Source organism: Lampetra planeri, chromosome 1 (assembly GCF_965212315.1).
Source record: "Lampetra planeri chromosome 1, kcLamPlan1.2.h2, whole genome shotgun sequence".
NCBI lineage: Eukaryota > Metazoa > Chordata > Hyperoartia > Petromyzontiformes > Petromyzontidae > Lampetra > Lampetra planeri.
This window is the reverse complement of record NC_136107.1, coordinates 29,057,008-29,069,413: the sequence shown is the minus strand read 5'-3', so window position 1 is coordinate 29,069,413 and position 12,406 is coordinate 29,057,008. Positions and strand designations below refer to the sequence as shown.

At 52.0% G+C, this 12,406-nt stretch overlaps 1 protein-coding gene across 4 annotated transcripts in view; it reads left to right on the top strand.

The window, feature by feature from the left end:
* C1H8orf33 (chromosome 1 C8orf33 homolog) overlaps positions 1 to 9,211 on the top strand; it is a 35,987-nt gene extending 26,776 nt beyond the window's left edge. For all 4 annotated transcript variants that reach the window (XM_078598165.1, XM_078598185.1, XM_078598192.1 and 1 more), the window contains exon 6: positions 8,233 to 9,211. In XM_078598165.1, the coding sequence (XP_078454291.1) occupies positions 8,233 to 8,552 (320 nt within the window). In that variant the 3' untranslated portion in view covers positions 8,553 to 9,211. The remainder of the gene's footprint in view (positions 1 to 8,232) is intronic.
* Positions 9,212 to 12,406: the final 3,195 nt, after the last annotated feature.

The following is a 12,406-nucleotide window of genomic DNA, read 5'->3' as shown; positions in this document are numbered from 1 at the left end:
AATAAAGGTGTCAGTTTTGTACCAGTTTAAAAGGGTAAAAACCTACTACTATATTTTGCCACTGGTAAAAGAGATCTCATAGTGTAAATGCTTACCCCGAGCTCTCAATACTCTGATATTGCACTGTGTTTGAGTTGTACGCCTTCTGGTGTCATCTGGTCCAACACCAATGGGGACTAGGCTCTAAAGAAAGCCGTCTCGGGTGTGGACCAATCAACTTCAAGGACAGTGCATATTATTATCATTATCAGAGTTGCTTCTTTTTGTTTGCTTTTTTGACTACTTGTGTTGTGGTTATTGCAAACATGATGCCTTGAATAAAGGTGTCAGTTTTGTACCAGTTTAAAAGGGTAAAAACCTACTACTATATTACCTACGTTAAGTGCAAAAAACAAATCCGATGGATTTCAGTGCACCCATTGGTGACTGGGCTGAGACCATGAACTCACTATGTTACTATGTTGGATTATCCAGTTGAACCCTTTTCCCGATCTGAGACATCTGCAAGTCGCAGGGTGTGGTGGTGTCCAGTTCGCCGCTGGACCTCGGAACGCGAAAGCGGCTCGGTGTTAATTTTATTTAGAGCTGCGTAGTAGCGCCGCTGTTTATAAAGACGTTGTTACTCATCGCGGAGAACCATAGCGACACGACCGCCACACTCTACAATAGCCAGCGCCAAAACTGTGCCGCACGCCCCTCCCAAGTGGGTTTTTGCTTGCGATTCCTTTTGGAATCGATTCCGTTCTGACGGCGTAGACGTACGTCATCGTAACGGAATCGGAAGAAAAAAACAGATTACGTACACGTACGCACGTGCACGTACGTCATCGGAACGGGAGAGGGTTAATCGGAGGTGGCTCCCCGTACTCGGCTCCCCCCCCATCTCTGTGGCGATGGCTCCGTGCTCCGAAGGGGCAGCGGTCCCCTGAAGCACACAGCCACCACTCTCCATCTCGCTCATTAAATTTCTCACCACGTTTTTTTTGGTTTGTGATTCTCTTGCCACCTGTGATGTTTTTGTTTTCATCCCTCCTGTATTTTTTTTCTTATTTTACGTTGGTCTCTGGTTTTATCCTTCCCCTTTTATCTGCCTCGTCTGCTTCTGTGTCTGCTATTATTGTCTTTCCGATACGACTTTATACATAAAAGTTCCGAATTCATTTTTTTTAAAGCAAACAAGACAACCATGGCAGCTTCGTTTATTTTTAAGCATTCCAATTCAGTAAGCTATTTCATCAGCTAAGTTATTTTCATATCACTCTTTATTTTTGTTGATACAATACAGTCTAAATTACGTAGAAAAGAGTACCTGCAATTCAGTATTGTCCAAATTTCAAGTCACCTTTTAAGAACGTTGCTTTATAAACTTTGCCCGAGTTCCTCCCTCAGGTAGACACCGCTGTGACGGGGTCTGTGTCCGCCTGTACTACTTCAGGTAGACACCGCTGTGACGGGGTCTGTGTCCGCCTGTACTACCTCAGGTAGACACCGCTGTGACGGGGTCTGTGTCCGCCTGTACTACCTCAGGTAGACACCGCTGTGATGGGGTCTGTGTCCGCCTGTACTATCTCAGGTAGACACCGCTGTGACGGGGTCTGTGTCCGCCTGTACTACCTCAGGTAGACACCGCTGTGATGGGGTCTGTGTCCGCCTGTACTACTTCAGGTAGACACCGCTGTGACGGGGTCTGTGTCCGCCTGTACTACCTCAGGTAGACACCGCTGTGATGGGGTCTGTGTCCGCCTGTATTACTTCAGGTAGACACCGCTGTGACGGGGTCTGTGTCCGCCTGTAGTACCTCAGGTAGACACCGCTGTGACGGGGTCTCTGTCCGCCTGTACTACCTCAGGTAGACACCGCTGTGACGGGGTCTGTGTCCGCCTGTACTACTTCAGGTAGACACCGTTGTGACGGGGTCTGTGACCGCCTGTACTACCTCAGGTAGACACCGCTGTGACGGGGTCTGTGTCCGCCTGTACTACCTCAGGTAGACACCGCTGTGATGGGGTCTGTGTCCGCCTGTACTACTTCAGGTAGACACCGCTGTGACTGGGTCTGTGTCCGCCTGTACTACCTCAGGTAGACACCGCTGTGATGGGGTCTGTGTCCGCCTGTATTACTTCAGGTAGACACCGCTGTGACGGGGTCTGTGTCCGCCTGTAGTACCTCAGGTAGACACCGCTGTGATGGGGTCTGTGTCCGCCTGTACTACCTCAGGTAGACACCGCTGTGACTGGGTCTGTGTCCGCCTGTACTACCTCAGGTAGACACCGCTGTGACGGGGTCTGTGTCCGCCTGTACTACTTCAGGTAGACACCGCTGTGACGGGGTCTGTGTCCGCCTGTACTACCTCAGGTAGACACCGCTGTGACGGGGTCTGTGTCCGCCTGTACTACCTCAGGTAGACACCGCTGTGATGGGGTCTGTGTCCGCCTGTACTACCTCAGGTAGACACCGCTGTGATGAGGTCTGTATCCGCCTGTACTACCTCAGGTAGACACCGCTGTGATGGGGTCTGTGTCCGCCTGTACTACTTCAGGTAGACACCGCTGTGACGGGGTCTGTGTCCGCCTGTACTACCACAGGTAGACACCGCTGTGACGGGGTCTGTGTCCGCCTGTACTACCTCAGGTAGACACCGCTGTGACGGGGTCTGTGTCCGCCTGTACTACCTCAGGTAGACACCGCTGTGACGGGGGTCTGTGTCCGCCTGTACTACCTCAGGTAGACACCGCTGTGATGGGGTCTGTGTCCGCCTGTACTACCTCAGGTAGACACCGCTGTGACGGGGTCTGTGTCCGCCTGTACTACCTCAGATAGACACCGCTGTGATGGGGTCTGTGTCTGCCTGTACTACTTCAGGTAGACACCGCTGTGACGGGGTCTGTGTCCGCCTGTACTACCTCAGGTAGACACCGTTGTGACGGGGTCTGTGTCCGCCTGTACTACCTCAGGTAGACACCGCTGTGACGGGGTCTGTGTCCGCCTGTACCACCTCAGGTAGACACCGCTGTGACGGGGTCTGTGTCCGCCTGTACTACCTCAGGTAGACACCGCTGTGATGGGGTCTGTGTCCGCCTGTACTACCTCAGATAGACACCGCTGTGATGGGGTCTGTGTCCGCCTGTACTACTTCAGGTAGACACCGCTGTGACGGGGTCTGTGTCCGCCTGTACTACTTCAGGTAGACACCGCTGTGACGGGGTCTGTGTCCGCCTGTACTACTTCAGGTAGACACCGCTGTGACGGGGTCTGTGTCCGCCTGTACTACCTCAGGTAGACACCGTTGTGACGGGGTCTGTGTCCGCCTGTACTACCTCAGGTAGACACCGCTGTGATGGGGTCTGTGTCCGCCTGTACTACTTCAGGTAGACACCGCTGTGACGGGGTCTGTGTCCGCCTGTAGTACCTCAGGTAGACACCGCTGTGACGGGGTCTGTGTCCGCCTGTACTACCTCAGGTAGACACCGCTGTGACGGGGTCTGTGTCCGCCTGTACTACCTCAGGTAGACAACGCTGTGATGGGGTCTGTGTCCGCCTGTACTACTTCAGGTAGACACCGCTGTGACGGGGTCTGTGTCCGCCTGTAGTACCTCAGGTAGAGTTCGCTGTGACGGGGTCTGTGTCCGCCTGTACTACTTCAGGTAGACACCGCTGTGACGGGGTCTGTGTCCGCCTAGTACCTCAGGTAGACACCGCTGTGACGGGGTCTGTGTCCGCCTGTACTACCTCAGGTAGACACCGCTGTGATGGGGTCTGTGTCCGCCTGTACTACCTCAGGTAGACACCGCTGTGACGGGGTCTGTGTCCGCCTGTAGTACCTCAGGTAGACACCGCTGTGACGGGGTCTGTGTCCGCCTGTAGTACCTCAGGTAGACACCGCTGTGACGGGGTCTGTGTCCGCCTGTACTACCTCAGGTAGACACCGCTGTGACGGGGTCTGTGTCCGCCTGTACTACCTCAGGTAGACAACGCTGTGATGGGGTCTGTGTCCGCCTGTACTACTTCAGGTAGACACCGCTGTGACGGGGTCTGTGTCCGCCTGTAGTACCTCAGGTAGACACCGCTGTGACGGGGTCTGTGTCCGCCTGTACTCCCTCAGGTAGACACCGCTGTGATGGGGTCTGTGTCCGCCACACGCGCTCGCTTGCGTGCATGATGAAGTGCTGCATAATTTATGTTAATGCTTTACCGTACATGTGGAAATATACAACGGTTCTTGGGATTCTTGGGTTCAGTTTAAGTATTTTCAACGTATCTTATGCTAATTAGTTGTCTTGAACGTGTGAATGGAAATGAAAGTAATTTCTATCTAAAATTAAGTAGGCACGCTATTTGTTGTATCAATAATAATATGTTTTGCCTTAGGAGTAATGAAATAAACAAAGAACATAACATTTTCAGTCTTTGTATTGAATGTATTTTGACAGGCTGTCATATCTTGTGGGGGGGGGGGGGTTTAAAATTGCATTGGTAGATCCGAGTGAATGAGCGATTCATTGGATAACTCGGTGTGCGGCCACTGCCGTTCACTCGTCTTGTGTAGCCCAATCACGTTGCCAGGCACTGCAGTCTCCTCTCCACTCGTAGTTAATATTCACGAGAGCGGCACCACCCATTCACTGCACGCCTAAGGAGTGGGCGGCAAATTGCCGCCCGTGCGCTCATTCGTATCAATGCGCGCGTGATGACACGCTCCTTAATACGTTAATGTGTTAATAAAGATGCTTGGGATGGTAGAAATAATAATTAGACTGATAATAACGTACGCTTATAAAGCGCCTTTCACCCGGAGATCACAAGACACTGTACAAAGGGAAAATGTCAAAACTGGGTGGTTTTTAACTTTTGCCGACAAAACTGGATCCCAAATGTCAAAACTGGGTGCACCCTGGGTGGCCAAAAACTTGAGTTTTGGACACTCAGGGTGCACCCAGTTTTGACATTTGTCAAATACACTTGATAATTGTATACTAGCACAGTGTGCCAGCACCCCATTCATCCAAACACTTGGTATTTGTATACTGGCACACTGTGCCAGCACCCCATTCATCTAAACACGTGGTATTAGTATGCTGGCACAGTGTGCCAGCACCATATAACTACACACACTTGATATTTGTGCGCTGGCACAGTGTGCCAGCACCCCAACGACCAACATTTCAAGCTACGGCTCGGACTCGGAAGTGAGCTCGGGGCGGGCTTGCGACCAGGCGGGCGCACTGCCACCTTGCTCACATTCGAATGGCAACCCTCCACCCCAAGAAGACTTTTACCACGCGCCGCGAGGCCATCCACGGCATCCAAGACTTTGCTTTGCAACAAGGCAAGCGCGCGGTCCTTGACCTCAAGCGAAGCGGCGGACGGCACGTTGCCATCGTCTGCTCTAGTTCAACACCTTGTTCCTTCAAGGTGAAGCTGACGAAGCTCACGGGGGAACGACGCGGCTTCCGCGTCTCGGCGCTGTGCACGGATCACCACGGCTGCACGGGCACTACCAAGATCACGCAGCGCCAAGTGGAGGCGAACACGACAGCCCGTTCGGCCTTTCGCGCCAACCCCCGTACCTCCGCACCGACTGTCATTGCCCAGGTCGCCGACGTCGCTCGCGTCATTGTCCCGACCCGGATGATGTACCGCGCCAAGGACACGTGCATCGCGGCGAACGAGAGTGCGGCCCATGCAGGCTTCGAGTTCATCAACTCGCTGGTGGAGACGTTCGGCAAGCTCAACGCGACGACCTGCAGTGTGCGAGAAGACGCGGGCATCTTCTGGGGTGCGTTCATCTGCAACCCGATCGCACGCTCGTTGCAGCCAAGTCTTCAACGCGTCGTCGGCATCGACGGGTCGCACATGAAGGCGCGCGCCTACAATGGAACCATGCTCGTCCTCGTTGGGCGCGATGGCAACAACCGCAACGTCCTTCTCGCCTTGGCGCTGGTGCCGTCCGAGACGGCAGCGGCCTGCGACTGGTTTCTCAACTGCTGCACGACCAACGACATCGAGCTCGACGGCACGCCGGTCTTCTGCGATCGTGGCACGGGCATCCTAGCCTCCGACTGGAAGGACCTCATGCTCATCCACTGCACGCCGCATTTGATCTGCAACGGCGTGGACAACATCGGCTCCGCGTTCACGCCCGACCTCCAAGGCATCATCTACGATGCCCAAGGGTGCGCCTCCGAGGCCGCGTTCCGCAGCTCCTTGGGCTGCTTGGGCGTAGCTCTGCCTGCGGCGGCCACGTACTACAACAAGATCGACCCCCACACGTGGGCGCTCTACCCGCACCTGCACACGACGCCATTGTACGGCTGGCGCACGACGAACTTTGTGGAGTCCACGAACAGCGAGGCCCTGCCGGCTCGCGAGATGGACCCCTTCCACTTCCTCATGCACCACATGGAAGACATGATGACGACGGCCTTTGCCCACCGCAGCGACGCCGAGAAGTGGGCCGCTCAAGGGCGTGTCATTACGCCGTACGCTCAAGGACTCATCGACGCTCAGCAGGCGTTGGCCCCGAGGTACAAGGTCTACGAGAGTACCTCGACGCGTGCATACGTCAAGGATCCAGACGCCTACGCCTCTGCCAAGCGCCGAGTCGATCTCAGCTCTCGGTCGTGCACGTGCGGGTACATGAAGCAGATGGGCTTGCCGTGTCGGCACTACATTCGTGCCCTCATGGCGTTTGGGCGGATGCCCGAGCTCTACGACGCATGTGCGGTGTGTTACCAAGTCTCTGCCATCAACACGACATGGACCTCGGTTGCCGGTATCGAGCTGCCCATTGTCGAGGAGCTGCAACGCGACAACACCATGATGCCACCTCCTCGCCAGAAGAAGGCTGGCCGCCCGAAGAAGCGTCGGATTCGCAACCGTGGCGAAGGTGGCCCATTGGGCCTCACGCGGTGCTCCTTCTGTCGCGCCAAGGGCCACAACAAGCGCTCTTGCCCGTCGAAGTAGTTATATATATGTAACAAACATGTTTTGTTCTAAGTGTGCAGCACCATACTTCTCGACGCAAACACTATCTACCGTTGTTCTACTGTAGTAGGTGTAGCATGCAAGCTGGCACACTGTACCAGTATACAAATGGCAAGTTCGTGTATGTTCGCGAGCTGAAAGTGTTACTGTAGTTGCAAGCTGGCACACTGTGCCAGTATACATATGGCAAGTAAGTGTTACTGTAGTAGCGAGCTGGCACACTGTGCCAGTATGCAAACGGGAAGTTTGTGGTGCAAGGTATGGAAATGAGCCACGAGAAACATCATTTGGAACGCTCTAAATCTGTGGCGACATATGGATGAATAACGCAAGGACCTAAACGTGTACAAAATGATACATTAAATCGTACACCTTCTTCACCCAGTTTTGACATTTGTCCACATTGAACATCACCCAGTTTTGTCATATCAAAAAGCACCACCCTGTTTTGCCTGTCGTTTTCCAAGACCACCCAGTTTTGACATTTGGGATCCAGTTTTGTCGGCAAAAGTTAAAAACCACCCAGTTTTGACATTTTCCCCTGTACACAACTCACGCGCGTGTGCTCAGGGCTCGCGCCAATGAAATCCTACCTCAATTAGAATGGTTTAAGAAAGAGGAAAAGCCCTTGAAATGAAGTCGCGTCTCAAGGCGCTATTTGAATAAAGAGATTGGGGGGGGTGAGGGGTTTGGGAGTCAGCGGAGTGGAAGTGAATACCACAGCGGTGGCATCCCCCCTGTAACGTCTCGACCGTTTGCGGTTGACCGCGAGATTCCTGCGCACGCTGTAACTGTACTGCTCACGGTGATGCTGCTGCGGCTACTGCCGCCGCGCAAGAACTACGCGCGGCGCCGCCTTGTCCCCGTCTCATCCCCCCAAGCGGCCCTCGTGGCTCCCCGATCACCATGCGGTGATGTTCCCAGCCTCCGGTGAGGAGGCAGCGAGGTTCGTCTGCACGCGATTTTTCTCCCTGTGCTATACAATACTCTACACCGGTGTTCTCCATTGCAAGGCCACCGTGGGGCCACTGGCGGCCCCGCCAGTGGCCCCACCATCATTAAGAGGGGATCTACTACATTTTATGCTCGTAAAAAAAACTATCTTGACTGCAGGAATTAAACACGAGGCATTATTTGGACTTCTAAAATGGAAAAAATATCGTTTTTTTTTTATAGTCTCCTGAAAACAATGGAATTGTTCCCCTTTTTGTAATGTATACATTTTTTAAAAAGTATTTATTTTTGCAGCCATGAAGACCATGAAGCTGGTGCCGGTGCCGGCGAAGCCTAAGAGCGTGTTCTACAAGGCTTGCGTCAGCAAGGAGTGCCGCAACAGGCTCCACTCGGCCGGAGAGAACGCGTCCGCAGGCAACGCGCCGGCCTCCACGGGGGCCACGGCGGAGGCTAGCGCCACTCCTGCGGAGGTCCTCTCCGACGCTTGGCCCGCGAGCATCGGGGCGCCGTCCGCCAGCACCGCCGCTGCCGTAGCCACGACTGCACGCCCAAACGGTTTCCGCTGCGCCGCACAAGAGTTTAAATTCAACTTTTTTGATGCGTCGGAGAGCTGATCTTTGACGGTGAGTGTCAAGGAGGGTCGAGACAGGTCACCTCTTCATTACGCTCTCCCCTTCTCTTTCGTCTGCCAGATCCCGCAATTGGGCACCAACAGGCACATCTGCTCTCCAAATGGTTTTACAGGCTTCCCCCCTGGCAGGCTGTGGCTTCTTTGCCTTCATTGCTGGCCTCTTGGTGTGAGACTGCAAATTGTCTGTTTCCATAACAACCTGCCCTCCCTATAATTTGAACTGAATTACGCTCACAGCGAGCTCTGCTGACACATTCTCTCCTGAACTTTCAACTCCCTCACTCTGCCGCGAACCTCTTAGAATCCCCGGCACGCTCAAAGGGGCCACATTATTTTTTCCAGTTGCTTTTATCTCATCCAGTGTTCTTGCTTGTATTGTAACACAGCCATCACTTTAGGCTGTACTCATGCCGCAATATCCCCGTCAATTAAATCGGAATACTTTGTAAAACGACTGCAGTGGTGTGGATACATGCATGTATGTTGAACTTCTTTTTCACCGTACGTCGCCAACCGTAATAATCGGAGGTGTGAGGGAAGAACAACAAACTTTGTGTCTCTGTGAGTCTATTTGTTTCTATGGGTCTCTGTGCGAGTCTATAAATAAATCAAACGTGTCCCATTTTCAAGGGAGATAAGCTACCTCGCCACTTGTGTACATTTATTCAAATGTCCGTGGACGAACAAGGGGGGTGCAAATTAATTGGGTGAATTTTGCATATTTCAAACCCCGAGAGACTCGGAGATGTTTTCTTTTGCCAACGATGCAGTTTGCGAGCTGGGGCCTTGGCTGGGTCGTCGTTGTTGTTGTGGTTGGTGGTGGGGATTACCGAAAACAAGGTGTGTGACATTTGCAAGGACACCGGCTCCTCTTGCAGGCGTTAGCGTGAAAGGTGTCACGGGTAGGGTGTATTTAGTTAGTCACGTGTATAACGTCGTGGATAGATGTTATGTCCCTCGCCTGGTATGCAGGAGGTTGTGGGCTCGATTCCAACCCCCTGACGACGCCTGCTGTACATTTGGGGTTCACGTGTCTCTCTCTCCCCGCGGTGGCGTGGATTTTCTCCGGGTCCTCCGGTTTTTCTCTCCACAATTAAAATCAACATCACGCGTTTAGAATATTTGGCTTTTTTATCAGAAGCAACTGGGCCACTAATGATAGCTCGACGAAGTGGCTTATGTGTAAATTTATAGCAGCCAAATACTTTTAACGTATGTTTCTCAATGTGGAGGAAAATCCCAGATCACCCGGAGAAAAATCCACGTGACCACGGGGAGAGAGAGACATGCAAACTCCAACTATATAGCAGGCGTCAGTGTTAGGATCGAACCCTTGACCTGTATATCAGGCGAGGTAGTTAACATCTCCTAGCCCACCGTGGCGCCCAGCTCAGTGGGCCTTACCTGGTATAAAAACAGTAACACAGTAGTGAAAAGATGGGCAAGAGGCACTACTGCTTGAGCAGGAAAAGATTGTGATTGACTACTGTCCATAATCATTTTGCAAGAGTCATGCGTTGCTGCATCAGCAACGAATACAACGTTCTGGCAAGTTACCTTCGGATGTTTGAGTATAGGTTGTACGCGGAAGGATGTTTGGAATTGTATTTTCACGATGGTGCAAGTGAGCAACTTGAGTAGTTTGAAATGAAACGTGACGATGAGGCATTGTAGGCAAGCTCTGCTCGTGCAGGAAGAGAAGGTTTGTAGCGCAGCATTCTTCATTGCAAGGCCACCACGGGCCACTGGCGGCCCCCCACTGGTGGCTTTTACTGCCCCACCCCCGATAATACCAGAAGAGTGAACACACCCCACCCCATCATCATCGTCGTCGTCGTCGTGCTGCTGTCAAACCCCCAATGGTTTCAAATGGGCGGCGGTTCTCTGATGATGTTTTCTTATCGGCGAAAGTGCATCCCCCCACACCCTACCCCCTTTGCAGGCATTATCGTGAAAGGTGCCACGGATCGGGCGTATTTAGTGAGTCGCGTGCATAACGCGGTGGCTAGGAGATGTTAATACTTTCGCCTGGTATGCAGGAGGTCGTGGGTTCGATCCCAACCTTGACGACGTCTGCTGTATATTTTGAGTTTGCATGTCTCTCTCTCTCACCGTTGGTCGCGTGTAAAAAAAAATATCGCGGGTCCTCCGCTTTTTTGCCCCCTCCATATTTAGAATTAACATCACGCGTTTAGAGTACTAGCAAACATTAGTGAAGAGCCGCTGGTGTGATGAGGGATGGAGCGTGCGTGCAGGACGGAGGTGAGGACACTGCAACGACTGCCCACCCGGGTGAGATCATTGGGCAAGCACCCAGAGCTCACCTCAGGAGGATCCTCATCAAAACTTTGCAAGCAGGGCCGTATTGTCCAATAGGCCACAGTAGGCACTGTGCCTCGGGGCCTATGGAAACTAAAAGGGCTGACGAAATGAAAGGTTGACCATGTTTTATTATGGTATATTATATAAAACAATGTAACCAAGATGTCTTCTTGAATACATATATTTATATAGCAACAATATCCAGATTCATGTCAATAGTTTTTTTTCTCATAAGGTGAGTGATTAATTAAGATCGGAGATGAACTTTTGGAGATTTTTTTCATTGCAGAATTATATATAACATCTTCAAATGGTGTTTTACCTTCAATCTCATTTTCAATAGAGAGCAGTGCAAGGGAAGACAAAGGCGGCGGTGTTGTCCTATGGACGAAGTTACGACGTGAGATAAGCGGAGCGATAGCAGCGGTAGTAGTGACATGGGGCAGCAGCATCAGCTGTAGAGTTAGCGCTGAAGGCCGACGAAACAGAAGTGCCTAGGGCCTACAAGAACCTACATCCGGGCCCTGGTTTGCAAGTGATGGGAGAAGAGTTGGTGATGTCGTAATTGGCCTTCACGCGATTGCCGCTCGGTCTCACGTGACGGACGCGCAGAACTTTCAAGCCCACTGGGCTGCAGGATGGCCAGTACAGGAAGTGGGATGGAGAGCCCATCTGAAGACCATCGAGAGTGTGTGTGTTTTGTGGGGAGTGGTGGTGTAGCGGTTCGCGCTCCGCTGCGCTACGAACGTGGCGTGCCGAGTTCGATTTCCGCTTACGGCCAACACCGGTAACCATTATGTTGAATCGGCCCTGGGCCTCCCCTAGGTCGACTCAGCCTCAATTGAGTACCTGGTGCGGTGTGTAAACATTGCCGTGCCGGTCTTCAGAGGTGCTGCTCACTTACATCACTTGCCCCAACAGTCTATTGATGCTATACGGGGATTTTTTGTCTTTATAATCCAGGTAAACTCTGGTTTCCTTAAAAAGTACATGCAGGCTCTATGTAAAATGGATTTGGCCAAACGTGGAAGACCACCCATATAAAAAAGTCCTGCAACTCAACGAAGCTTCTTCAGACAAATGTATGACACGTACATTCTTTCAATGGGAATTGTTTGGTAAAGCAAATAAAACACTGCAATTAAACCAATCCAGCAATGCGATGGTGATGCAATCGTCAAGAAGCGTAAAACATCACTACGCGAATTCCACTCATCCTCGCAGGAGCTTTTGGCTAGCCATGGAACACCACATCCACGCGCTTTCAGATGCGCTTTTGCGACCGTCTGGAATGCTCTTTCTGATATGAGTAACCACTGGAGCTATGCACTTTTAAATCATCATCTAGATTGGAAACTAATTTCTTTAGAACTGCTTTTTGTGTTTAGTTGATTGTCCTTCCCCTGCACCTTCGATTAATACGGTTGGATACGTATCGTGCGAAAAAACTTCAAAACACACATTCCGCCTCACATATCTGTCCCTCCATGTATTACAGAACCTATCAATCGGACG